The sequence below is a fragment of the Citrus sinensis genome, chromosome 1 (assembly GCF_022201045.2).
Source record: "Citrus sinensis cultivar Valencia sweet orange chromosome 1, DVS_A1.0, whole genome shotgun sequence".
NCBI classification, from domain to species: Eukaryota; Viridiplantae; Streptophyta; class Magnoliopsida; order Sapindales; family Rutaceae; genus Citrus; species Citrus sinensis.
The window spans coordinates 519,854-547,599 of NC_068556.1; the positions used below are offsets into that span (position 1 = coordinate 519,854).

The 27,746-nt window shown below is 35.1% G+C and overlaps 3 protein-coding genes and 1 pseudogene across 7 annotated transcripts; 3 read left to right on the forward strand and 1 right to left on the reverse strand.

Annotated features, from left to right (window-relative positions):
* Nucleotides 1–4,167: 4,167 nt before the first annotated feature.
* Nucleotides 4,168–7,657, reverse strand: LOC102629595 (trifunctional UDP-glucose 4,6-dehydratase/UDP-4-keto-6-deoxy-D-glucose 3,5-epimerase/UDP-4-keto-L-rhamnose-reductase RHM3-like). The gene is made up of 3 exons (XM_006483670.4): nucleotides 7,339–7,657; nucleotides 4,886–6,461; nucleotides 4,168–4,816 (listed from the first exon to the last, which is right to left on the reverse strand). The coding sequence occupies exons 1-3, from the start codon at nucleotides 7,350–7,352 to the stop codon at nucleotides 4,358–4,360; spliced, it is 2,049 nt and encodes a 682-aa protein (XP_006483733.4). The 5' UTR covers nucleotides 7,353–7,657; the 3' UTR covers nucleotides 4,168–4,357.
* Nucleotides 7,658–12,087: 4,430 nt separating this feature from the next.
* LOC107177633 (EG45-like domain containing protein) lies at nucleotides 12,088–13,248 on the forward strand. Its single transcript, XM_015531703.2, has 3 exons — nucleotides 12,088–12,301; nucleotides 12,516–12,798; nucleotides 12,890–13,248. The coding sequence occupies exons 1-3, from the start codon at nucleotides 12,175–12,177 to the stop codon at nucleotides 12,894–12,896; spliced, it is 417 nt and encodes a 138-aa protein (XP_015387189.2). The 5' UTR covers nucleotides 12,088–12,174; the 3' UTR covers nucleotides 12,897–13,248.
* Nucleotides 13,249–15,857: 2,609 nt separating this feature from the next.
* Nucleotides 15,858–20,377, forward strand: LOC102606969 (serine/arginine-rich splicing factor RSZ22). 5 transcript variants are annotated; one of them, XR_008053434.1, is made up of 8 exons: nucleotides 15,858–16,012; nucleotides 16,330–16,432; nucleotides 18,039–18,127; nucleotides 18,425–18,638; nucleotides 18,857–18,970; nucleotides 19,230–19,875; nucleotides 19,972–20,093; nucleotides 20,209–20,377. XR_008053434.1 is itself a non-coding variant. In XM_006483426.4 (6 exons), exons 2-6 carry the CDS (start codon nucleotides 16,344–16,346, stop codon nucleotides 19,264–19,266), a joined length of 543 nt encoding a protein of 180 aa, XP_006483489.1. In that variant the 5' UTR covers nucleotides 15,858–16,012; nucleotides 16,330–16,343; the 3' UTR covers nucleotides 19,267–20,377. The 5 variants fall into 5 exon arrangements, 1 of the variants encoding a protein (XP_006483489.1); XR_008053429.1 differs by having other exon boundaries at nucleotides 19,230–20,093; XR_001508642.3 differs by having other exon boundaries at nucleotides 19,972–20,377.
* Nucleotides 20,378–22,916: 2,539 nt separating this feature from the next.
* Nucleotides 22,917–26,720, forward strand: LOC102629312 (probable cyclic nucleotide-gated ion channel 14; annotated as a pseudogene).
* Nucleotides 26,721–27,746: the final 1,026 nt, after the last annotated feature.

The following is a 27,746-nucleotide window of genomic DNA, read 5'->3' on the forward strand; positions in this document are numbered from 1 at the left end:
CAATATTGTACATAATATATTATAAGTTGGGGGGGGGGGCAAAAACAAAAACTTAAGGTTTGACAAAAAAAAATTAAAATATTTGAGATTTTTCAACTATAATAGGCGACGATTAAAGGTGTATGGAAACGTTGTATTAGACAATCTTAGAATGCGTTTGAGACAGTTGCTCCCCACCTTATATTATAGGAGAGATTCCCCTTGAATTTAGGGTAGCACAGCTGCCCCAAACATATGCTTAATACCATGAACTTAATCAAGTAATTGTTAAGTAACTTTATTTTACTAACCACTGAATTTGAATCCTGAAAAATATAGATGACTAAAAATATATATCAACTTTCTCCACCTTACATTTTAAATAATAAATAGTAAAAGAAAAATTCAATACTGTTCTGTGGTCGTATTGTCTTTTTCCACTTTAGCGCCGTGATGCATCCGTTTTGAACTCTTCAAAAGTGAAAAGTGATCAATACAAACTTGAGAGTCCATGTGAGACACGATGAGTTATGATTCCATTGCTATTGCTTTTCTGCTTCTTTGTTTTTTTATTTGCTATTTTTGTTAATAGAATCCAACTTTTCGGCATTATCACACGCACTAGCTTTCTCCAAGCTGAAAAGAGGAAGTAGATTCCGTGGAGTATTGGAAGCCATTTAGCTAAAATCAAAAGTGCATTAATGGGGAGTGCACTTTGTCGCTTCAATCATTTCGATTGTAAAACATGCTTCCACCATCCCTTTTTTATTTTTAATTTTCTTTCTTTTTCAATCCTAAACTCTCTCTTCAACAAGATTAATTCCTTAGTACACAATTTGCTGCACTAGTCAATCAATACTGTTAACTACACGTTTGATAAAGAAATGATAAGAAAGGAGAAGATGAGTTTTATATCAAATCATAGGGAAAATAACGGAAAGAGATATATGTTATATCAAATCATAAGGAAAATATGGGAAACGGATGAATTTTTTAATCAAATCAAATAATAAAGTTAAGACTGATCTCATTTTTTCCCTCATTTTGTCACATCATTTTCGTTTCATTTGTCTTCTTTTTTCTCATTTCTTCCAACCAAACAAAACTTAGGTAGTATTTGATTTTTGGTCTAAAATTTAATTAGGTCTGAATTTTTTTAAGTTTAAATGGATTTGAATATAAATATTTGAATGACATTTTTTTTAATATCTAAATATAAGTACCATCTTATTTGTTTTTATAAATAAAACATCTCAAATATAGTTATTTGAATTTTCTGTCCATGTAAATAAGAAAAAAAATGACTAGATTTTTATAGTTTAAAAATAAGTTATAGTTTAAAAATAAGTATATTTTATAGAGACATTTTTATAATATAATATTTACTTCTCATTCAGACATTTTTCTATTACGATAAAAGTCACAAAAAATTATTTTTTAGATGTTTTTCAAACATAAGCTGGAAAAAAAATAAGTAAATTTTCAAAAATGTCTGAAATTAATAAAATTTCAAACTATAGATCCTTAACAAACAAGCCCTTAAGAGCATCTCCAAAAGACTCTTAAAATAAGATTTTATTACTTATTTAAGGAGTTACATCAGCATTTAACACTAAAAAATACATTTCAATTAAGATTGTTTAAATAAAAAATGATTCTCTCTCTTCAAATTTGTAGAGTTGCTTTCTCCCTCTTCAATTTATTTTTTATTACTTTTTATTGGAGAGAGAGAGAGAGAGAGAGCGCGCGCGAAGTACTTTAATTACCATTTATTTTTTCTTTAAAAAATACTTATTTGATTAAAATAATATTAACTTATTTATATTTGAAGAGCCTCTTGGAGAATAACATATTTTTTCACTCTCTTTTTAACCACACAAGTAAGCAAATAGATATTTAAAGAGTAAAATTAACAGAGCCTCTTAGAGATGTTCTTAGATTTTAGGTTAATGTATGATGCTCCAATTTTCACTTCATCTCACATTGTCAATTTTGTTTATTAAAAATGACACGGATAGAACATTTAGTTTTATAAAATCTAGCTAAAATATCCATAACCAATCTTTCAATTCTATCAAAAAAAAGAAAAAACAGTTTCGATTAATGCATGGTGTTGATTCGTTTATTAAAAACCACCTTTTTAGAGCATTGAGTCTATAATTAAGCTAATATTTGGAGGTTACACACTTAGACATTTCAGTCGTTAATTTTATTTTCCCAATTTCTTAGAAAACTAATATATAGTTTATAACTTAAAGAAAATTGAATGAAAAACTTAGGAAACAAGAAAAAAATTTAGATGACCTTTAGTTTTAAAGTTCATCAATCAGTTTTTAACTAGAATTAGGTCTTGAGATTATTTGTTTGATATTATGCATCAAATCAATCTCAACATGTTTAAAGCTGTATTACATGCTTTACAATCTAGTGTATGCACATTATATTATAAAATGATTCCACTATAGTGTTTGTTTTAATTTGATATTTTAATTGGTTTTATTAATGATTGCAGTTTTTAACACCCCTTACAAAATCTTATAACACCAATTTTAAATTTTATTTCCTAAAATACCCCATTTTAATTTATAAAAGACAGACCCATTTATAATTAAAATTAACTATCTTTCATAAAATCTCACTCTTAAAATAAGTATTTTTTAATTTTTATTTATAATAAAAATAGTTGAGGATTTTAGGATTTATATATATTAAAAGAAATACTTATTTCCGTCTCCATAAATTTAAACTTTTATAATTTTTTTAAAAAATAATCTTTTAATTAAATTTAAAATATGAATATAAATTAAAAAATGAGATGGGCTTAAAAAATTTATAAACTTATTAATCGTTTAATTGAATTCTATTCAACGTAAGATATAAATTAATTTTTCTTAGTTATTTAGATAATTATAATTAAAAAAGACATTTTATGAGAAATTTCGAAGGATATCAAGAGACTACTCTTTATTAATTTATTGCGCAGTCACGTTTGAAAGATTCTACAAAATGGGCGAATCTTTGCATTTTCCCTTTATTTTAATAGCTGCATTAGCGTTTTAGTGGGCTCTAATTTAATTAATATATTAGAGCTGAAGGGAATATCCCCCCACTGAGAGCGACAAATACGTCCGAACAAAATGATGGCTAATTAACGTAGAAATCATTTTTAATACTTTAGATTCAAATTATGATGGCTAATTAAAAAAATATTTTTTTCAAAATCACTCTACCAAACTCTTGAAAGAGAGAACTTCTTACTTATGTTATATCGTGAAAAATTATATTAGCTCAAAATTGACCATAAAAGGAATGAAACCCGCAATTTGCTTCAAAGTTCTATTCGTTAGTTTAGGCTTAAATTTTGTATTTGAAATTACTTCCTAGCAATTTTATGGAACTTGTAGGATCTTATCTTTTATTACACTTTTTTTTTTCTTATTTCAATTTTCAATAGTTTATTATACAATGAAGCTTTGAATCCTCATATTAATGCTGGGAAACTATTAAGCATTTTAAGAATTTGCATCTATTAGATCTTGTTCGCGACAAAAGGGATTATAATTTAACCTTAGAGTTAGTTATTAATTACTTTTAATAAATAAAATTATTATTTAGAAACTACAGAAATTCTATTACTTTGTAACATGAGGTTGATTTCTTTATGATTTTTTCTAGTAGATTTTTCTTTTGTCAAAACAGATTTTTTGAACATAGTTATTATTGCATGGCATGCATATTAAGAGGGGTCTCAAATCTCAATAGATTTCTATTATTGCATGCTATGTATATTTTTAGTAAGGGGAAATTAACTGAGAGTTTTATGGTCTACAAAATTAGGGCCAAGAACTAAACTTAGACCTGGTTATTAGCTACACTTTTATCCGTTTATGTTTAAGAAGGAATGACAAGTGGATCACGTTTTGAAAGTCGAAGGGTTAATCGCTCACTAAGCAAGTGGCCGACTAGTCGATTTACAGTCCTAAGGATAAATGACTTATCGCTTAAGACGCATCAAGTTGAAGAAGAATATATTAATCCAATAAAACTTACCATTCAACTCATAATGTTGTCACTATAAGGCGAACATAAGAAATTGAACTGAGTCAAAAGCTCGAATAGAACCCAAAGATCGACTAAAAATTGACAAAAGATGAAGAAAAGAACCAGTTTACTATTGGTCGGTGACGGGTATCTTATTTAGTTTAATCTTCAATAAATTGAAAAGTCTATGTATTGATCTAAGACCGCATAATTGTACATTTCTCATCAGGATACGATGAGGGATGAACACAAAACAAACAAACGTAAACGAACAAGTAAACAATCAAGCGATTTCTAGATTTCAGCTAAAATTATTTCCACAGTCCAAATAATGCAGCTAGTACATGTCATTATTTTTCTTCTTGTTGGGCTCAAGCACATACTTGATAATTGAATCTTTAATTGATAACACTTCAGGAAACTCCTTCTTTAGCTTTGTAACATCCATGTGATTGTTACTTCTTGGAGCCACAAGCACATTGGCCTGCTCTTCCAGGTTAAAATTGGACCATTTCAATTGAGGGTCAATGTACTCTTTGTAAAGCTCCAATATCTCATTGTGGCTTATGACTCCTGGATTTGTAAAGTTCCACGCTCCTCTGCAGTTCCTTCTTGCCATTTCAATGGCAATTGGTAACATCTCATCCAACACGGTCATGCTATTCGGAATGTTCACAACTTTGTTGTAACGGGCCAGCTTCGTTACAAAGTTTCGCGGATTGCTTAGATCAGAAGAGATTGGCATTCGGAGTCTCAGAGTACAAACATTTTCATATGCTTTGAGTAGCCCCTCAACCTGAAAATTTATCAAACATTCGATACAAATAACCAATACGAAAATTTCAAGATAAGATAGGAAAGTTACCATAGCCTTTGTCTTCGAGTAGAAAGAACGGGTGAAGTTTGGCTCATCGTCCTCCTTGAATCCGATACTTGAACCTTGAGGATGCATGGAGTCATACTCGTATATGCAGCCAGTCGCGAAGTTCATCAGCAATACATTTTTCTCTTTGCAAACATCGGCTAGAGTTAGAGTGCCCATCACATTAGTCCTAATGGTTTCGACTCTGTGAGATTCACACCAATCAACGTTAGGCCTCCCGGTAATCCCAGCTGCATTCAACACATGAGTTGGCCTTACTCTCTTCATGTCATCAAGTAAAGAATTTTTATCTTCCAATCTTCCTGTTCCAAACTCAAATGCTATCCCTTTGTCTTTGCAGTACTTGCCCAATAGTCCCCCAATCCATCCAGTCTTGCCGTATATCAAAAATTTTAGCCTTGACCTCCCACAAATCTCATACCCGTTATGCAAGAAAAACGCGTCATCGTTTCCACAGGAGTCGGTAAGCAATATGACTGACGGGTGAGGGCAAAGGGCACCCGTTACGTCGCCCCACCAATGAGGATTCTTTTTGTACCACTCTAATGTCAACTTCAGCCCTTCTTCCCATGGGGTTTTTTCCTTCCAGCCTAGTCTCTTAAGCTTTTGATCATCCAAGAAATATCTGTGATCATTGAAAGGCCTATCTTGAACATAATGTATAGTTTTCTCGGGTTCCAATTTAAACAACGTGCATATATCTGCTGCCACATCAAGGACGCTTCTCTCCTTCTTAGTGCCAACATTGTAAACGTGTCCTATAACTCCTCTGTGGAGTATCACATCAAATGCCTCGGCAACATCGGCGCAATACAAATAGCTTCGTACATTTGAGCCATTCCCATGAATCGGCAGCTGCTGTCCTTTCATTGCGAGAAGAATAAACTTTGGTATCAGTTTCTCCGGGAATTGGTTAGGGCCATACACATTATTGCCTCTAGTAGTAATTGTTGGCAGGCCATAAGATCTATGATAAGCCATGACGAGCATTTCGGCCCCTGCTTTCGTCGCAGAGTAAGGATTTGTGGGCAGCAATTGAGAGGCTTCAGGATTGCCAATGTCACTCTCCATGTCAGTTTCGCCATAAACTTCGTCGGTACTAACATGAATGAACCTCTTGACCTGCCCTGTGAGCTTACATGCTTCCAGAAGTACATGTGTCCCATAAATGTTGTTGTTTGTGAACTCAAATGAGTTGCCAAAAGAATTATCCACATGGGTTTGAGCAGCAAAGTGCATAATAGTATCAATACCCTCTGAAACCAAGAGGTAATTCATGAGATCAGCACAAGTAATGTCACCCTTGAGAAACTTGAAATTCGGCGAGGCGCGACTAGGATGAAGGTTCTTGAGGCTAGAGCAATAATCAAGCTTGTCAAGGGCTACAATCTCGTAATCAGGATAATTTTTTATGAGCCTGTTTGTGACATGAGAGCCAATGAACCCGGCAGCTCCAGTTATGAGGATCTTTTTGGGTTTATATGAAGCTGGTTCGAATTCTCCAGACATTTTTGCTTTGTGATTGTTGCTATTTCCTGATTCAGTGTGCCTTATTTCACTGAATTTCATAGGTTAAAACAAAAAATGAAGTTAAGAAAATAATTAAATTCATATGCATCGTATCATGCATAATCTAGTACAGAACTACAAAAGCAATGATTGTAAATTGGCTTGAAATGTTTCTGCTTCAAATGTTTTTTGAATGAAGCCATTACAAAATCTGCAGCAACTAAGACAATCTTGTTTTAGGTGCAATTGTAATACCCGTTCACAGTTCACTGAAAATATCTTCATATTCCAAACTGATCACCCGACATGTCCCACATGAAAATTCTTAGGTGGAGGCATTCGTACTAACTATGCAAAATACATATTGAAGCAGCACGCAGTCTGTAAGTTGCTCTTTGTTACTCCCTTCCCCACCCCCACAAAAAAAAAAAAGAGGAAATGTATTTACTCCAATCCACAGTTTATAAAGTGCCAGTTTTATGTAGGAGAGAAGAACTGCGTAATTAAAAGACATGCTGTTTTTAAACAATGTTTAACGCATCGAAATTGCTCTCTAGACAAATATGTAAAAACTATAATGGCTCACTTTGGGTAGTATTTTCATATATCATCATGTTAGCTAACAAATGTTGAGCATACAAATAAATGAAAATTCTTAAGAGCGGACCTCATACTCATTACGGAATGCATATGGAAGCAATTGAATGTATTGTTGTTTGTTTGTTCTGATTCATAAGACAACACAGTACTGCTTAAATGTGCATTTGATGTAACTATACTCTTGGGTTAATTGTTAGAGAATGAGATCGCTGTTACAGATTGATTAATTTTGCTAAGCTCTTATACCGTACGTGAACAATACAACAACAACAGTCTAAGGAATAGAGTGATAAAAATGATGAATGCAAGAGAATGAGATCACTTACAGCTGCTGGTGCATAAATTAACTGCATAATAAACCCAGTGCATGGAAGATTAATTAAGGAAACAAGTTGAGTCTTGGCTGGCTGAATAGAGAATGCCAGAAGGATATGTGTTGGTAATTTGTAACTGTTAGAGATTAAGCAGATCTGATCTGACTGTTTAGTAGGCTTAAAAGCCATATTACGTGTTGCATATCCCGATTAGTTTGTTCAAAACATTAAAACCAAGTGAATGCAAGAACTGAAAAGTTAATTAAGCCCTAACCAGTTTTTTCTTTTTTCTTTTTTTCATGAATATTGGATAAAAACTAAGTTCGTTTGTCTATTCAATCTTACGTGGGATCTTCTAGATAAAAGAGCTTTTCCTAATTGTATATATTAACTTGAATATGTCAAACACAACATCCAATCTACATCAAACCTCCTTAATTAAGCACGCACGAATTTACATTTGTGAGAGAACATTTTCTTCTACACCGCATGTCATGGGTTCACATGTAAAGGTTATTTTATGATGAAGCTAATATAGGAGGTTTTGGTGGATTTCATATTGTAAATAAATTTGTTATGTAATAGATTTCATATTATAGTTGTGCTACCGCATAGTTAATATTCTTTGAGGTCTTGACATATTTGATTGTTAATATTAATAAATTTGTATTGTAAAACTAAAAAAAAAAAAGAAAAAGAAAATGCAAGAACAGAATAAATTTATAAGATATGTCCCGATCGAGTTTTCCTTGTGAAACCATGCACATAGAAACAAAAGAGAAAGGTGACTGATATACACAATTAAGTCAATCAAAATGCTGAGTTTTAGCCATATTAAAAACGATTGTCATTTTCTGCTAAAAAACAAGAAAAATTTTGTTGCATGTGAAGCTATTTGTGTACAAAGCTGCTGGGATTCGATCTCTTGTATTATGTAATTACATTGTAAGTTTCCCATGGCCTGCCTGCGACGTCCTTGATAATTACAAATAAAAACTTCATATAACAAAATCTTAGAATAAACCCACAACATCACGTGCGTAAACATTGTATTTATCATTAGAATATGAAATTGTTATTTCGTTTAGTAAATCGCTGATCCTATAAATACGCTTAGCTTCACGATAATTAAAGCACCAACTTCAAAGCTTCATAGCTTAATTTCAGACACGAAGAATCATCTACTCGTCTTGAGCTAGCAGCTACTTTATTCTTTAATTGAAATTAATCAATGGCAGTATTGCTTCTGAAGAATTCGGAAATGACCCTCATTCTCTTCTCATGCTTAATTCTAACTCTAAGCGTATTCAATGGCATCAGCTCAAAATCACGGGACTGCGACGTATTACACTCCTCCCTATATCCGTAAGCATTCCTCTTACATACGCTAATCTTGTTTTTTGGAAAATTATTATGTGTACATTAATATTCGCCTCCTCTATTAATGCTGACCGGTAATATTGTACACTCAAGTGTTAAAATACAAAATTTTGACAGTTATATGAATTTAACTCTTTTTATCTATATTCTAAACGAAAAATGATAAAGAGTCTTAATGGTGACACAATGGCGATAAAAATAACAATAAAACCTTGGCAGTGTTATAGTGTTAATCAGAAAATAGTGCCAATTTTTTACTTAACTCTATAACGCTATATGATGTTACAGTTGTTTTGCTGCCATTGTGACAGATTTTTCAGTTCAAATATCAGTACTCACAACCCATTGTTTCAATTCTTGCCCTGGCCTTGATCAGAGAAGAGCTCATTCTTTGCATGATTGTATTAAGCGCGCGTGATTATTGTTTCTGGGTTTCAGCTTCTGCTTGTTATGGGTTTGCGGATCAAGGAGTGATGATAGCAGCAGCAAGTGAAGCAATATGGAACGGAGGTGGTGCATGTGGGCAGTATTATCAAGTAACCTCTGTAAGTGGCAAATAGAGGCACCCCTAACCCTTGTCAAGGAAGCAGCTCTGTGGTGGTGAAGATTGTAGACCTGTGCCCGGCAGGTTCGTGTAGGGGCACCATTGACTTGTCACAAGAAGCTTTTGCTTCCATTGCTGACACTGCCTGCGGTGTTATCAACATTTCTTACCAACAGTACGTACTACAATTAATTATATACCCAGCTACACTTATGATATTATTCCTTGAGTAACTCTATGCATCCGTTTTCTTAATGATTTTAATTCTATGTTCAATTCAAATGTTCTTACAGGATTTGAACTTTTGGAGGAATTAATGAGCCTTGGATCTGAAATTTTCACGCCATTATATTGGAAGATTGACTTATCAAGATCGTTTATCTTCATTGTTAGTAGTGTGTATGCCATCTAGTTGAGACGAAAGCAAGATGTCAGGGTTTGAACTCTACTCACTGGGTGGGCAGGAAATTGGATTGCCATTAAGTTAAATTTAAATATATATATATCTTTGTTATCACCTATAGAAAACTTGCATATTAAATAAGGAAATGATTATTAATGAAAGTCGTTTCAATCATTGTCCATTCATTGCTTCAAACATATTTTTATTATATGCACAGTGTGTTTCAAGTCAAATAAAAATTTGTAACGTATATGTGTAATTAGAAAGACCGAGGACCACCAACAAGCGCGTAGATCAGCTAGCATATGGTTGTTCTAGCTTAACCAAGGTCTTCGGTTCCAGACTTGGGAATACAGCTGCGTTAAATACTTGTTGGGAGAGATTTGTCACCCTAGTGGTCTTGTCCGGCTCGAATCCGAATTAGTCGGGGTCTAATGTAATTTTCAGATATAAGATGATTTAATACACAAAAAAAAAGTCCCAGGACCTGCCCCGGAGCACATCCGAATTAGTTGGGATTACGATAAAAATAAAATGAAAGTACATCAAAAGCTTCAGTTATTATATGGATAATAATTATACCGTCTAGAGACTAATACCTCAAACTCATTGTACCACACACCAAAAAATTTTACACTAACTAGACTAACACACACCACAAAGGAGTGTGTATGTTATTCTAATATTCTAAAATCATAACTATACATATTATAAAAAGCACATATGCGACAAGGTTATTAAAAATTCAAGTGATTGTCTTTGTAAAAATATATGTAACAAAGTTGGGATACCAATTGATAACTACAAAGCGGGCATTAGTCTTATATGTATTATATAACTTTACTGAAACCTTTTCAAGTGGTTCTTGAAAACGATTGATTTCTTTCTTCCCAATAGAAACGAAGTACTACTTGAACACTCAGTTGTCTATTTGCGTAATACAAGACAGAAAAAAATTGTTGCAAATTGATGCTATGCAGGCACCAAGTTGCAGAGAGTTTGATCTCTTTGGGAAATATATCCTTGTATGTATGTCTCATTGTACACTTCTCGAGCCCAGCTGCGTTAATTGCCGGCCCCCAGCAACCCCCCCCCCCCGCGCCCGGCCGGTTGAGAAGAAATTTTTTTTTGCTACAAATGTCTAATTTCAAATTGTTGTTTGGGGAACACAAGTAATTTTGAGAAGTTAAAGATTAATTAGTTTATGTGTTTGATAAACTTTTTAAAAATCATTGTAAGTAAGATCACTTAATCTTACAACAAATTTTGATAAGTATTGAAGGAGTAATTTGTCAACATTTTTCAAGATAATTCCAAAAATCTCTTTGTAAAAATTACGCAAACACATAAAATATCCATACAAATTATTGACTTAAAACTTTATGGAGAAACAAAATCATTAGATATAGTTTTAACCTAAATGAGATCAATATTTGAAAATATTTTTTATTCATCATTTTGTCTATTTTGTCTATTTTAGTGATATGTGTTATTGCACTTGCCACTACACTTCAACAACATATTTAATTTACCAAACGCAAAATGTTGCATGCTTTTAAAATGAATATTACTCTTAAAAACAAAATTTACTAAAAAAATGATTCTCTTTATTATTTTTACAGCACTGTTAATAATTATTATTTTAAAAATAACAACATTACTAAACTGACCGAAAATCTTAGATAAATAATTAAGCTCGGCTATGAGAGTGAACATTGTTTTTATATATGTGCAATATGCAATTTTAATATGAAATAAAATTAAAACTTGTGTGTACCTTATCAACACGCGAATTATGAGCCTAATACTTAATTCTACATATCATGTAGCAATAGTAATACAGTAAAATACCTCCCATCAATTTATAATACTAAGAGTTTAGCATGAAAATGAATAATGGTACATATATGACATAAAAGAATGCCATTTTACAATTGTAATAAATAAGTTGTTATCCTTAAAATAGATAGTTAATCAGATGGTTTAGTCCTTGCGGAAAAAAAAAACCAAGAAATATCAATGGATCAAGTTGAGAAAAGTCCTTTCATTTGCATTTTTTAAAATATAATAATTAAACATGTATTAATCTCTCAAAATATAAGGATTAAATAAGAATGAGGCTTGATATAAGCCTCGTATTGTAATTAAGCTATAATAAATAATATTCGGTGAAACCATAATACAAAAGAACTGCGCGCCGGGGATGGATTAATTAATTCCGGGAAGTTTTTATTTGCTAATTGGCTACTTTGTAAAATATCCAAAGCTGATGATTGGCCGACCTTGGTGACAATGAAAAAGTTTATGCTACGAAATCAGAATATTCTTATTGTATTCATCAGTGTATAACATTAAATAGTTCGAGTTAACTGAAATTCTAACACTATAAATAATTTCTTGTCACTGCCAATCAAAACACCACTTCAAATTGATTAAGCTTTCTAGCTAATAATTAATTAAAGAGAATCATCAACTCTCTCTATCTGGCTAGCCAGCTTCATTCTTTGCAACATACTGATCAATGGCATTCCTATCAAACAACTCCCGCATCGCCCTCATTCTATTTTCGTGCTTAGTTATGAGCTTCCACTCATCAGCGTCAGCTCAAAATTATGGGACTGCTACCTATTACACTCCTCCGTACATGCGTAAGCATTCTTCCATTTTCTAGACATTACGTTATTGGCTACTTAAGTTTATAATTTCTTCATTATGCCCCTCATCAAGCCACAATTCATCCCGGTGCCGCCACTGCATGTGTCACCGTAGATAAAAGACTCATTCTCTGATATCATTATATGGATAAATTAATTAAGCATACCCTTTTTCCTTTTTGTTAATTTTTTGTTCGGGGGATTTCAGCCTCTGCTTGCTATGGATTTGCGGATCAAGGAGTGATGATAGCAGCAGCAAGTGAAGCAATATGGAACGGAGGTGGTGCATGCGGGCAGTATTATCAAGTAACCTGTGTAAGTGGCACAAACGCTGGCACCCCATACCCTTGTCAAGGAAGCAGCTCCGTGGTGGTGAAGATTGTAGACCTGTGCCCGGCAGGGTCGTGCAGGGGCACCATTGACTTGTCACAGGAAGCTTTTGCTTCCGTTGCTGACACTGCCTCCGGTGTTATCAACATTTCTTACCAACAGTAAGTACTACAATTAATTATATATACAGCTAGCCAGACCTATGATCTTGTTTTTTAATCTATGTTGAATTCAATATTTATCAAAATGTAGGATTTGAAGGCATGGGCGCCACATTTTGAAGAATATTGGTTTGTTTTGGTCAATGATCAGTTATTTGTATCAGCAGCAAACTATCGTATCACTTAAGGAAATGAATATTTAAACTTATTATTATATATTATCATTGCCGTTTCTTAGCATTTATGTCTATATAAAAACAAACCTTTCAAGATCATGTCACGTGTGCGATCAATGTTCAGTAGTGAGGAATTTTAGTGCCTAAATAAATTAATCCAGTGAACAACCCACTACTGGACTGCGAAGGATCCATGATCTTCATTAGTTGTACGTGCAAAATTTGATTTTTGACATTGGTGGAGCGGCCACCAATGATGTAAAGACATTAAGTGCTAGTATTTTCACGTAAGCATTAAGTATAGGTGATATTTGGTCACTCGATCTATTTTATCAGCTCTCATTTTTCAATTTTTATTTTTTATTCTTAAAATTGTCCTTATTAAAAGTAAATATTTCTTTCTTCTCTTTTAAGCTCTCAATAAATTAACTTTTCATCCCTTAATTTTTTCTTTAACTGATTCCCCATTTAAGTCATGTATTAGCTTTTCATCAAATCCGAAATTAAAGTTAAAATTTTAGGTTATTACAAAAAAATCAAAACCAATATCATCAATAATAACAAAACCCACCATTTGTTCATAAGATTTAATAAAATCCAACATTAGAATTCATCGTATGTTGGTGTAGGTGATAAATTGATGGTAAAAATATAGGCAGCGGCGGCAGTGGTGATGAATCAGTTGTTGATAAAGATATATGGTGGAGGTGATGGTTGTGCTAGAGAGAGAAGGAGAAAGAATGAAATAAAAATGAACAATAATTTTTTTTAATAAAATTAAATTTAAAAAATAATAAAATAAATTAAAAAATGAGGATTAGTGAGATAATTTTAGGAGATCAAATATCTGAATTCATGATGATAAGCATATAGTTGTGGTAGATTATGGGCTCAGATATGGGAACAAATTCGGACCAATTATGGGCTGAGGTTGACTAAATTACGGCAAATTTGTGATTGTTTTTTTTTTTTTTGAATACTGTTTATACAGGACTGTAGGTATTACAATTAATATTTACACACAGATTCTACAATTGGGACCTTCATCGTGGCATGTACTCCTCTGAAGCGCTGCCCAAATTCTTCAAATCCTCTCAAATATTCGAGGGCTGACATTTCGTGAGGAATAGACTGGCTCCACTCAATTATGTGATAATTGAGGAAGGATTGTAAATAAGCCCCATAAATACTTTTATGGAGGCTCGAACCCTTGCACTCATTATTCTAAGTGCAAGGGCTCTCCCACTGGACCAAAAGCCCATTGGTGCAAATTTGTGATTGTTAGTAGTGTATAGTTGTAATGATCGTTAATTAAGAAGATGAAAAAAATATATATTACGAATATAACAAACATGTCTTATCCCCATACGAATCTTACGAATTCAAAGGAGTACGTCCATAGAAAAATAAGAAATAGATTAGAGGATAGGTATAAATTTTGAGTCCAATATAATTCCACAGAAACCATTTCAAACAGCTCTTGGTATTTATGAAGAATGGTGCTTATATTTAAGGCAAAATCTTCTTGGAAATTTGGAATATTCTGTCTATTAGTCCACTTAAAAAAGACTATATACATACACAGACATACATAGGCGTCTGCACAAAGATCCAGAGAGATCGATCTCTCTTCATTCTTTTGTTCCCAAAGCTGATAATCGGCCGACCTTGGTGACAAGGAAAAAGTTTAAGGTGCAAAATCAGAAGAAACCAATGATATATAAGCTCATTCGTCAACAATAATATTGTATTCATCAATAATATACAATATAAGATGTCAATATCAATATTAATAATTAGATGATTAACATCAGCTTTCGTTTTCATCACATAAGAGAATTATCATCAACTCTCAAGCTAGCTAGCGACCTGCTATTTTTGTTTTCTTTTTGGCAATTTACGAATGGCATTCCCACTGAAGGCCTGTTGCTTGGCTCTCATTCATCATGCTTCTGTTTTGTGTATTCATTAACTGTAACGGTTAACAAAGTATATGAATAAAATTACATCATCGTGGGTTCATAGATATATATCTTAGCAATGGATCGGAAAGTAAGAATCAATTATTTGTCTACATTTGGTACTCTCACTTGTACCTCCTGTTTTTCGGATAGGAGTTCTTTCCATGATCTGAGCAAATTATACATGATACGGGTGTTTGATGTCTAATAAAAAAGAATATATGAGTGACAGAACTACTCTGCGCATAAACGGGATTGCCACTCTGGATTGCAGAGCAAGAAGCATCAAGCACCGGGAGGCAGCAACAGCAGTTGATTCATGGCTAGCATTGAAGTACACATGCTTTAGATTTTCAATCACAAAGCGCTGTGATGAAACCTTGCCCACGACGGCATCATCATTACCGGCTGAAGCTTCCTCCAGTATTAGCTGCATTTATTCCTTTTCATCACTTCCCGTCTCTACACAGTGCAATTGCCTTTCTTCAACTGTATCCCCTATCAATGTATCAATCTATTTTCTGAAACCGCTTCCTGTCATGAAGAACCTTATATGAGTATACATTCACTCGTACAAGTGTAATGGTTTTTTGAAGACTCCTAAGCTTGGAAAAAATCTGCCTGCCTCGGAATTCGGAAATTAGTGCTTCCGAAACAAGCCTTTGCAATAACATCTGCTGAGAAGCTCCTCAGGTCCCCCAGCAACTCTAATATCAATTGGCAAACCATTCAAAGTTTATTTTTCCCAGATGCAAATTTAAGTTCAATTTATAAACCCCTCAAATTTAATGATGTGTTCAATTTACCTATGGTCTTTAAAATGAAAAACAAACTGGAAGGGGGGGGGGGGGGGGGGGGGGGAGAAAAAAAAGATTTGGGTATGCAAATGAACAAAACAAAGAATAATAACGGAAAATTTAGAATAAATAAAATTTAAAGGGACATCAATGTAAACTTGCAATGTTGTATATAAAATCAAAATTCTGCTACCCTAAGAATTGTAACGAGAAACACTGCGTTTGCTGCTGCTGCTGCTGCTGCTGGAGGCTTCATCTCCTTCTCTGCAAATATCTTCAGGTTCAGATCTCTCTTTGTACAACCTCCACGTGTCTGTGCATCTCTCGTTCATCATCTGACGAACGGTTCAGATTTTGTTGATTAGGAAATTGATTGCGATGAATTTATTTTTGGCGCTTAAGATCTCTGATTAAGTGGATGAATTAGAAAATATCTTTTCTGAATCTTTTTTTTTTTTGGTTGGATTTTTGTATGATATGATTAGTTTTTTGGTTATTTTGCTGGTAGGCTTTTTAGAAATTTTAAAATTTTGATTGATGTTTTGTGTTTCTTTTAAAAATTAGATTTTTGAAGTTAATATTGAGTGTATGTGACAGGTTTCTCTGATAAAATGTCTCGTGTGTACGTGGGTAACTTGGATTCACGAGTTTCTGAGCGGGATCTTGAGGATGAGTTTCGTGTGTTTGGAGTTATTCGAAGGTAAGGATTCCTTTTTTTGCAAATTTATGTTATTGAGCAATTTTTGTTATCAATATGTTATTACTGGTCAATAGAGTATCTCTATGTTCCTACTTTGCAGAGAGTGAAAGTCAAACGCACTATATTTCTCTTTTTGTTTGTATTTGTGTTTGTGATTGTTTGCTTGCTTGTGTATTCATTTGTGTATGTTTGCACTTTTTTGAAAGTGTATATGTTAGGCTGAACCCTGCGCTTGGTAGTTTCCTTATCTGGGAAGCTGGGAAATAGCGGTGGGCGTTTTGGGTTTCGGTTTGGTTTTTACAAGTTTTGGTTCGGATTGCAACCTGTTCGGGTTTGAGAATTCAACCCAAATGGCTTGAAAAATTATTTCGGTTCAGTTCAGTTTCAAATTCGGTCCGGGATTGGGTCATAATTTTGGTTTCAATTACGGTTTGGTTTGGAATTTCGGCTTAAAAAATTCATAACAGCTTAAATCATATGGTAAAGTCTGCTTCTGTTTATACCAAATCAAGCATTAGCACTATCGAACTATAATTTGTTACAAATACTGAAAACACAGAACATTTTTTAACGAGACAACAACACAAATTATAAACAAAATAAGCGAAGCCCCAACAAAGAAATCCAAAACTTTGTCTAAACAGTAGAGCATAAAAAATTAATTAATTCATACACAGAAATGAGATTATACTACACTAAATTTGACTCATTTTTTTGCTTGCTTTAAAATATACAAGTATGCTTTGCCAGTAGTATCACTCTCATAATCAGCACCAAGGTGCAATTAGACATGTATTTTCTTAAAATTAATCTTATAATAAAAGTATTTGTTCATTTGGTGAAAGAAAAAATAAACAGAACATCTTTACCACTTACGATCAACATTAAATGGAGAGCAATGAGCTTGCAATGCCGATGATTAACCTCCGGGTGCTGAAACGCCGACGAGATGGAAGCCGTGAAATTGAGCGGTGTTACTGGTGGGACGTGAAATTGGGCGGCATTACTGGTGGGAGGAGCAACCGACTGCTGCTGGCGTGTGATGGAGTTGAGAGATGACTGCTGACCACCGATGATGAGCTGGCGGTGTGGTACGGCGAGGGGCTGGCGGTGTGACGCTGTTAGGGGCTTGAGATTTGCCGTCAATCGGGTTGGGAGAGTTGTGAGAGTCTGAGAGAGTAGTTAGGGATTTTTGGGATTGGGGGAGATTAGGTCAATCGGGTTGGTGGGGGTATCTATATTTTTTTTAATATAAAACCCAATCGGTTTTGCTATTCGATTCGAGTAAACCCAAACCAAATAACAAAACTGATTGGTTTTAGATTTTCAATCCGTTCGGGTTTTAGGTTCGAACAGAACCGAATCAAAACCCAAAATAAATTCGAGGTTTGGTTTGGTTCTGTTCGACCCGACCCGAACGCCCATCCCTACTGGGAACTGTGAATTCTTCTTTATTGGTCCATGGTTACTTACAAAGTGTGAATCTCATGGGTTCCAAGTTGTTGAAGGCTTTGCCATGGACTGAACTTTGTTTGTTAAGCCTTAAGAGATAGTACTTCCAATGCTTCTCCTAGCTCACTGTCTGATACATTATCTTTGTGTGCAGTGTTTGGGTTGCTCGGAGGCCGCCTGGTTATGCTTTTATAGACTTTGATGACTATAGGGATGCACAGGATGCGATTCGTGAATTAGATGGTATGTCAAGATCCTTCATTTCTGATTATGACTATTTCAATGTGATTAACAGCAGTTCTTTGTCATTCTCAAATTCTTTTGCTTGCTTAATGACATGCTCTTTCACATCATTTTTATTTTTATTTTTCTGTTGGTTGGGATGATGGGCGGCATGTGGTTGGTAATATGAGCTCATACTGAAAAGAAAGTCTTCAGTTGTATTGCCTTCTCTTGATATACTTGACCGGTCTAACAACTATTTGATGCTGTCTTTCTTTCATCTATTATGTTTTGAGAGGTTACTCATATATTATTCAGGCAAGAATGGCTGGAGAGTTGAGCTTTCTCACAATTCAAGAGGTGGAGGTGGTGGCCGCGGAGGGGGTCGTGGTCGCTCTGGTGGTTCTGATTTGAAGTGCTATGAGTGTGGTGAGCCTGGTCATTTTGCCCGTGAATGCCGTCTGCGTGGTGGTTCAGGGAGACGTCGTAGCCGCAGTCCGAGATATCGCAGGAGCCCAAGTTATGGACGAAGGTGATTTTACTGAATCAGTTATTTTTTATTTTTTAGGATGTCTAATTTACTTGGTTTCATACCATACTTGTATTTGGACTTCCAGCTGGTGTTGTCTTACTTGCCCATTGTATTTTTCAAGTATTTTTTCCCAAATAAAAAAACTGTGATGGGCATCTCACATAATCTGGATATGGGGTCTTTAACATGCTTTTATGAACCTCATTATTGTGAAGCAGGAGTTACAGCCCTCGTGGGAGATCCCCAAGACGCCGCAGTGTGTCACCTCGTGGGCGTAGCTATAGCAGATCACCACCGTACCGTGGGCGTGAGGAGTTGCCATATGCCAACGGGTATAGTTTTCTTTAACTCTGTATTCTTTCCCTACTTTTGATTTCATTGCAATGCTAATTGATTGAAGGGCTTCCTTGTTGAACTGTCAAAAGACCTTTTGCAACTTCAGAAACAATAGTGTGTTATTTAAGTCAAACACAAAGACACTCTCACATTCACATTGATACGCATGCACACAATCATTCATTTAGGGTCCTGTGTGCAGTTTGGTTTTTAATTTATTATATCAATGAAGTATTACTGCCAATTTTTCTGCAGAAATGGTGCAAGGGATCGTCGCAGAAGCAGGAGCTGAGCAGTGAAAACTTGGTAACTTGCCTTCGTTGGGAGGATCCTGGGATTAAGTGTGTTTAATATGTTTTGGACTTCAATACATCTATGTTTTTATTTTGGTGACGCCCTCAGGCTCTTGGATTTGGATAAGTTTTCTTCTTACTTTACTACCATGTTGGTTACATTTACTTTAGTTATGAATAGTTGCAGTTTCTTAATGAACACAAAACTATTTAATGCTTATAATTTATTGAGATAGCTGTTTAGAATGCTGCTAAAAGTACATGCTTTTCCTTTTTCTTTTTGTGTCGAGGACAAGGTGTCTTCTGGGTCTGCATCATTGGTTTAGTGGTTCTACACTCCCCTGGGGCTTCATTCTGTGCTGCCCTGCTATGGGATCTTCAATTTTGCTTCATTCTCTGCTGCCCTGCAATCAATTTTGCTTCATTGTGTGCTGCCCTGCTTTGGGATCTTCAATTTCCAATTATTGTGGGTCCCTACCGGCTTCATCTTTAGATGCTTCTCTGTTTGATTTGAGTCTCCTGCTGTGGAGCGCCTCCCTCAAATTCTAGTGGCTTTTCTTTTATTTAACTTAAATGGATAGTGGAGCTGCTTCAAACACTTCTGGAAGGTATTTAATCTGTTCTTCAGAAGTTGGGGTCTTCTGGTCTTTCTAAAACGAATGGGTTTGGAATATTGAAATCTAAGTTTAACATGAATTAAATAGATATGATGGTGAGTTTGTTCTCTTGAGCATGCATGATCTACCAACTTGTTATTTCATATTCCATTGAAGTCTTCTGCATGACAAGAATCAGTACGGAGCCGTAAAATTCAGTCTCTGGTTGGGTATGTCATTAGATTCTCTCGGTGATCTTTTATTTTAATTCGGGCATTTGGGGTCATGGATTGTTCATCTGTCTTTTGGTGACCTTGGCTGATTGATGTTGCTTTGGCCTGCTAGAGGAGCTCTTGCCATCATTGAGAGGTCTCCAGTACCAATTGGCCTTTGGCTCAGACCGATCATAGCTGGTTGACATATTCTGCCACAGATAATATGTTTGATCTTCTAGGATTTTGTATGACTTTAAACATGCTGCAATATGAATTGGCGTACTCATTTTGTTTTGGTATTCACTGGAGCATCGACCTACTTATTTTTAGCCACTATGTTATGTTAGTGGTTTAGTTTTCTAATATTTGCCTGGATCTAAATCAGTCTTTGCTAGTTTGCTTCTGTCATTACGCCTGGCATCTCATTTCTAGATTGCTCTCTTATCACCCCCAGAATTGTCTCAGAATTGTTGAGATTTCACTGGCATATGGCGACTTGCACTGTTGCTTTCTTTCTTTTAATATTTCCATGGTGTCAATGAAGTCTCAGCTTAATTTTATTATTGATATTAATTAAATGGGTTTGCGATAAGTGTTGTGAGCGGAATCATGTTGAAATCATTAACGCCGTTGAGTCTGATCTGATTTACTGATTGAATCCATGCATGAAAGAAGGATTTCATTCTGCATGTTAGCTAAATAATGAGTTACCATTTTTCATTGGCATGCTAAATTGATGATTGTAGTTGTGAAATAAGTACATGTATTTCACCTAAACCTTTAGCTAAAAAGCGCAAGTCTTGTATATGAAGCGTTACTTCTCTAAATCAGTCATGGCAACACATATTTTCAATATGTGGTGATCCGAATCAGAAACAAATTTGTCGCCAACTATGAATGATAGTTATGATTGGATACAGATTAAGGTCCTGAGGTACTGTAGTTGTGAAAAAAAACAGTAAGTATGTAATTATGAAATAAAAATTAATAATATGCAGTAAATATAAATTTTAAATAATAATTTTGATAAAATTATTAAAGATATAATAAATTTTTTATCGTATTTATAAAAAATTATATCAATATAATTTTTAAGTTACAGTAATTAGTGTTTATTAAATATTTTATTATTGTAACTTAAAAGATACAACTACTTAACTTCAATTCTAAACGCACCTTAAGTTGTGTACATGAAATGTGCAAAACTTCTTCTGCCACCGAATGAAATCATAGAAGATTTTTGTTTTTCATGTGATGGTTTTAGAGAATGGTTTTAGAGAATTGAAGCCTTTTTTGACCGTAATATCAGAGCGCGGCTGTACCTTGTTGAGACCCGCTTGGCATATACTTCTAAATTATGAAAGCATAGACTTGTACAAGGCTTCTCGGCGCTGGCTTTAAGGAGGTGTCAATCGTTAGTGTTCACCACTGGGCCAGGGAGTAATTGACTAGGAAATTGGAATTGAAGATATAATAATAATAATGATGATGATGATGATACCGTTTGTAATGTTTGAACGCAGGATTACGAATTTGAGATGTACAATGATTGGATTCTGCGTCAGCATTCACTCTGTAATCTTCGTAAAAACGAAACGGCATCGTCAATAGTATGCATTTTGCGGGTACACCTGGCAAAAAGAAACACCGAAAAGCAAACAATTTTCATATTTCCCCCGCGATACCCGTCATTGGTTTGATTTGATGCAAATTTCAACTTGTCGTTTCCCCACGTGCGTTCGGGCAATGTCGTTGGTTCACCGCCGGAAAATCGATCATGTGGGGACCGCGAGCCGCACGCCTCACTTTTGGAACCTGTGAATTACGGGGTGCAGAGCTTGTCAATTCTCATTTGTCATTTCTCATTAACGAGACACACGTTAGTTCCGAATATTACACAACTAACTAATCAATAACTTTCGTCAATTGAAATTATGTATAGCTGTATCATCTTCATCATCATCATCATCATCATCATCATCATCATCATCATCATCATCATCATCATTACTATTTACTCGAACCAGTAGGAGAGTGTTACTACTGCATTTCGTCTCTAATAGTCATTGGCCGGATCCTCCAAAAGGAGAATGGCGACCGGCCCTCACCTCCCCTCCTCAACAATCATTCACATTCATAATGAATATTGAGGAAAGGTTATGATTACGTTGGAATTCTCTTATGGTAGAGTATGTATTTTAACTACACATATAAAGTAATAAATGATAAAAATTTCGTTGTAACTCATTATTTATTATTTTATATATGTAAATAAAATTCGTATTCTACCATAAATAAACTACAACATAGCCGAACCCTTTGAGGAAAAATTTACATGAGTCGCATGACAAATTTTATCTATGTGAGAAGAGGTTGTTATTATACCAATTATAAATAATTAAAAAAAGACGGCTGCGCCTGGGACCTACTAATTGAATCCTGTTCTAGTGGCTGCACCACTGTCCCTGTTCTATCTAATTGACTGAATGACACGGGATCATGCTTCTAGATGCCTTTAAACTGAAATGTGTGTGTATGTACCCGGGCATGTATTCGGATGTGCGAGTCACTCACTATTCACTAACGGACGAAAATGATGGAAGAGTCAAATCAAAATTCCCCTGAAAACTCCGTTAACAAATATCATTTTATTCTCTTTTCACTTCCTTTCATTTTTCGAACGGATATGCCCTTCACATCTATATCTAATCTCAGTCAAACTGTCTTCTTCAAACTAATTATTGCAAGTTTTTTTATTTTACTATAAAATTATTTGTTTTACTGCTAGTTTTTAGTGGGCTTTTAATGGAACTCAAAACGCATAACCACTTAGTTATGTTTCTTCCCCACACGTCTCCCATCAAATTCTTTCAAGAAATATGTTGCGCAAGCTCTCTTTTGGGATTAAGTCATTAAATAATGGTGAATTTGTATGCAGGTGAATGACTTTCAAAAAGCATGGAGTTTCACAACGAGAAGCTTGTGAGGTGACTAAGTAACTGTCTACCTTACTTGCTTTTTCAGTTTCTTGCAACTTTTGATCAATGGATTATTATTATTATTTTTTCGTAGCTTTTACAATGTTGGAAAGAATAACCTTGAAACAGAAAAGCCATTGCCAGTATACAAAGCATCAGCTCCTCGGATAGAACATGAGGGCGGTATAGGTGAAAGAAACAGGACCACTACTTACAGAATCCCAAAATTTGGAAAGGTTAATAGTTTTCCCAGAAAATTATGAGCCATTGAGGAGGAAAATTCTTGATCCAAGCAGTGATATTTTCTTAAAATGGAATAGGCTTTTTCTGTGTTGGTGCTTAGTTGCATTGTTTGTCGATCCTTTGTATTTTTACCTCCCATCAGTGGTGCACAGTGGCAATTCATCACGTATGACTTCTGATTTAAATTTTGGGATTATAATGTCACTTGTTTTCGAACTTTTGCCGATGTATTTTATCTGTTGCATATGGTTATTAAGTTCAGGACAGCTTATGTTTCCCCTAATTCTAGAGTTTTTGGAAGAGGTGAACTTGTTATGGATCCAAAGATGATTTCAGGCGGTACCTGAAATCAGATTTTTTTCATAGATCTGGTGGCTGCACTTCCCCTTCGTCAGGTACTATTATGAATTTTTTTTTTCTGGGATTAGGATTAAAAGTTTTTGTTAATACATCAATAATATGTTAATTGAGTATTCCGGATGAAAATGAGTAGTGCTTGGACAGTAGAGTAAAGCATAGAAAGACTAATCATACTCTGTTTGGATTCTGAGAGAGTGCAAGAAACTAAAACAGAGTAGTAGATGAACTTGAAATTCCTATATAGTCGGGGGGTGAAGCATCTCAATAATTTGGATTTTGGAAACATGATAAAAAACATTTAGGTATATAACGAGAAATTGCCATCGGATGCTGTTCCTTAAATAAATGACAGGATTTAGGAGTAAAAATCCCAGCACATATTATTAAATTACACACCCTTTTCTCGCACATGATTTTTTTTCTTTCTCATTGCTTGAAGTTTGTAACTTCTGAAGGCGAAAGTAAATAAGTAACATCTTATTGTTGTTCTTTTTCTCTCTCTTGATTTGGCAGATTATGATATGGTTCATTTTACCGGCTGTCAGAAGCTCTCATGCTGATCACACCAACAATGCCCTCGTACTGATTGTTCTGCTCCAATATGCTCCCAGATTATATTTGATTTTTCCCTTAAGTTTCTAGATTATCAAGACGACAGGAGTAGTTGCAAAGACTGCTTGGGCGGGAGCTGCATAAAATCTTCTATTGTACATGTTGGCTAGTCATGTATGTAATTTCACCTCACTCAAAATTTGTACCTCACCATTTGTGCCAATCATTACACCCTATTAGCAGTCTCTAATTAGTCAATTACTTTAAATTTCTCATGACTTGGCTTCTGCTCCTGCAGGTCTTAGGGGCATCATGGTATTTATTGTCAATTGAACGGCAAGCAACATGCTGGAAATCTGAATGCAAAAACAAATCAGGCCCTGTGAAATGCTTTCTTCATTACTTGGAATGTGGCACATTGGATGGACAATGATCAAGGGATATGGGAAAACAGTACTCTTGTGTTTAATAACTGCAATCCTGAGAGTACAACCAGTTTCATAAATGGCATATTTGAAAATACATTGACAAATAATGTTGTCTCCTCTAAGTTCTTGGAGAAGTATTTCTATTGTCTCTGGTGGGGCTTACAGAACTTGAGGTATGCTTCATGTTTGCTGTGTTATCTCATTCTCCACTTTCCGTTCTGGAAGATGACAATGATAATTATGATGCAGTGTTTCAGTTTAAATAAACTGATTTTTCCTGCTTTACTTGAATGGCTCATTGATAATTGTCTCTGCTTTGGTTCTTCTTTTGTTAGCACAGAACTTTGATATATCTTTTTTTCCTTCATCAATTTCAGTTCTTATGCTCAGTCTTTGGCCATAAGCACATATATTGGGGAAACCTTGCTTGCCGTACTCATCTCAATCCTTAATCTAGTTTTGTTGGCTCATTTAATTGGAAACATGCAGGTACTGAGAAGCCTCTGAGCAATCATGCTTGTTTCATATTTAATTCCGTTCCTTAACATTCCAATTGCTCACCCTTTAATCATTCCATATCAAGTACAGACCTATTTGCAATCCATTACTGTGAGATTTGAGGAGTGGAGGCTCAAGCGACGAGACACTGAGGAATGAATGAGACATCGCCAAATCCCCCAAAATCTTCGAGAACTTGTTAGGCAATTTGTCCCGTATAAGTGGCTTGCAACTCGAGGAGTTGATGAAGAATCAATCTTGCATGCCCTTCCTACAGATCTTCGTAGAGATATCCAACGTCACCTTTGCTTGGATCTTGTTCGACGTGTAAGTTCCTTTTCAACTAACCTTATACTGAGGGGACCAGAGCATCATTTGTAAAGATGCGTTCTGTTTCTAATATGATAATCACATATATGTCAAAAGCTTAGCAAAAGAGATGTTGTTTAGCCTGTGCTTATACTGGAATTGCAGGTTCCCTTTTTCTCGCAGATGGATGATCAGCTACCAGACGCCCTTTGTGAACGCTTGGTATCCTCGTTAAGTACTCTCAGGGCACGTACATAGTTCGTGAAGGTGACCCTGTCACAGAAATGCTTTTTATAATCAGTGGGAGGCTGGAAAGCTCGACAACAAATGGGGGCCGGACAGGTTTCTTCAATTCAATTACTTTGAGGCCAGGCGACTTTTGTGGTGAGGAATTACTTGCATGGGCATTGCTTTCAAAGTCTACAGTCAACTTGCCTTCTTCTACAAGGACAGTGAAAGCTCTTATTGAAGTAGAAGCCTTTGTGTTAAGAGCAGAAGATCTCAAGTTTGTAGCAAATCAATTTAGACGTCTACACAGTAAGAAGCTACAACACACTTTCTGTTTCTACTCTCATCACTGGAGGACATGGCCTGCCTGCTTCATTCAGGCTGCTTGGCGCCACTGCAAGAAGAGGAAAATGGCCAAGAACCTTGGTATGATGGAGTCTTTCTCATATGTTCCTGATGAGCAAGTGGCCTGTGAAACTGAGCAAGAGGAGGAAGAGCATCGTACCTCAACTTCTTCTCAAGCAAAGCAGAATCTGAATGTTACAATTTTGGCTTCTAGGTTTGCTGCAAACACTCGGAGAGTAGGTCAGAAAATCAAGGGTGTTGAAATGCCGAGATTGCAAAGGCCTGATGAGCCTGACTTCTCAGCAGGGGCAGATGATAACTAATCCAACTCCACCCAAAACAACTGCTTCCAAAGGTCTGAAATTCAATATTTTACCTGAAAATCCAAGATTAAAACACCCTGCTAAGATGCTAAGACTATTCATTTCATAGCCATAGGTAATCAGAAACTGCTCAATATGACAGGTCCAAGCTGATTGTAATTTGTTTAATGTGGTTTGGTCTGCGCGTATATCGTCATAATGTGGCATTGAGCTATGCGTGGAGTCATGAGCTCGATGTATTTATGCTATGTATTTTCAGAAATTAGACTTATAGATTGACTTGTATCAGAGGAGAATTCCATTGTAAATTCGATCCTCTTTTCTCTTATACTCGGTTGTATTCTCCTTATAGAATGACTTATCATTACATTTTCATCACTTGTTTCATACCATTCTGGTCTTGAATTGATGTGTTGCACCAATTTCTCCTACAAAGGAGAAAAGGCATCAAAACCCTAAAATAAAGGCTCGCTGAATGCTGGTAACAGGATCAATTAGATTAGTATATGAATAGTTATCAAAGTAGGAAAAAAGTCATACGAAGTGACAATTGACTATAAACTAAAATGATGAGATCCTCGTCACTTCTAATCACATTCTTGTACTTGTCAATTAGTTTCCCATCAATTTAGTCTAATATTTTTGCCTCTTATCCTCTATTCTTTGACGTTCAACAAGAGTATCGAGAAAAATATTACTTTTTGTTATTTTCTCATCACTTTTTTTTTTGTTATTTTTTTCATTAAACACTGGGAGAACATAGAAGTAAGAAGAAAGTTGTGATAAATAACAAGATTCTTATCACTTTTAATCATTTTCTTCTTAATATTCTTATAATTTTTTATTAATTTTTCGTCACTTTATCATCAAATTTTATTATGAAGTAATAAAAAAATAGAAGAAACATGATTGTTCGAGAGAACCGTTATCTTAAAAAAGAAATATGAATTTACTAAATAACCTATCCTCTTCGTTCACTTTTCTAATTTAATGCAACACACAGATTACATGATAACATAACTTACAATAACTGAACAATTAAAATACAAATAACAACTTCCACTGCAACCCACTGACATGACTGGCTAACTCAATAACTGAAGCAATGAAGTGCAATAATAATACAGCAACTACCGAATTCACAAGCGAACAACGTGCATGAATAGATTAGGCGCACACAGTTCCACCCCACCTTGGCACGAACCTCGTCCTCAAGGTTGAAGTCTGGGCAACTCCTGAAAAATCGCCATTTGTTCTTCTTCCAAGTTACATCCTCAAGTGGCAGTCCCTTCCATTTAATTGAAACCTCCATCTCGGCTCCTCGATACTTATTCTATGTTTAGTAATAACTCGGGCAACAACTACAGCTTTCTGGCCGGGGCATCAACTCAAGATTATGAGATG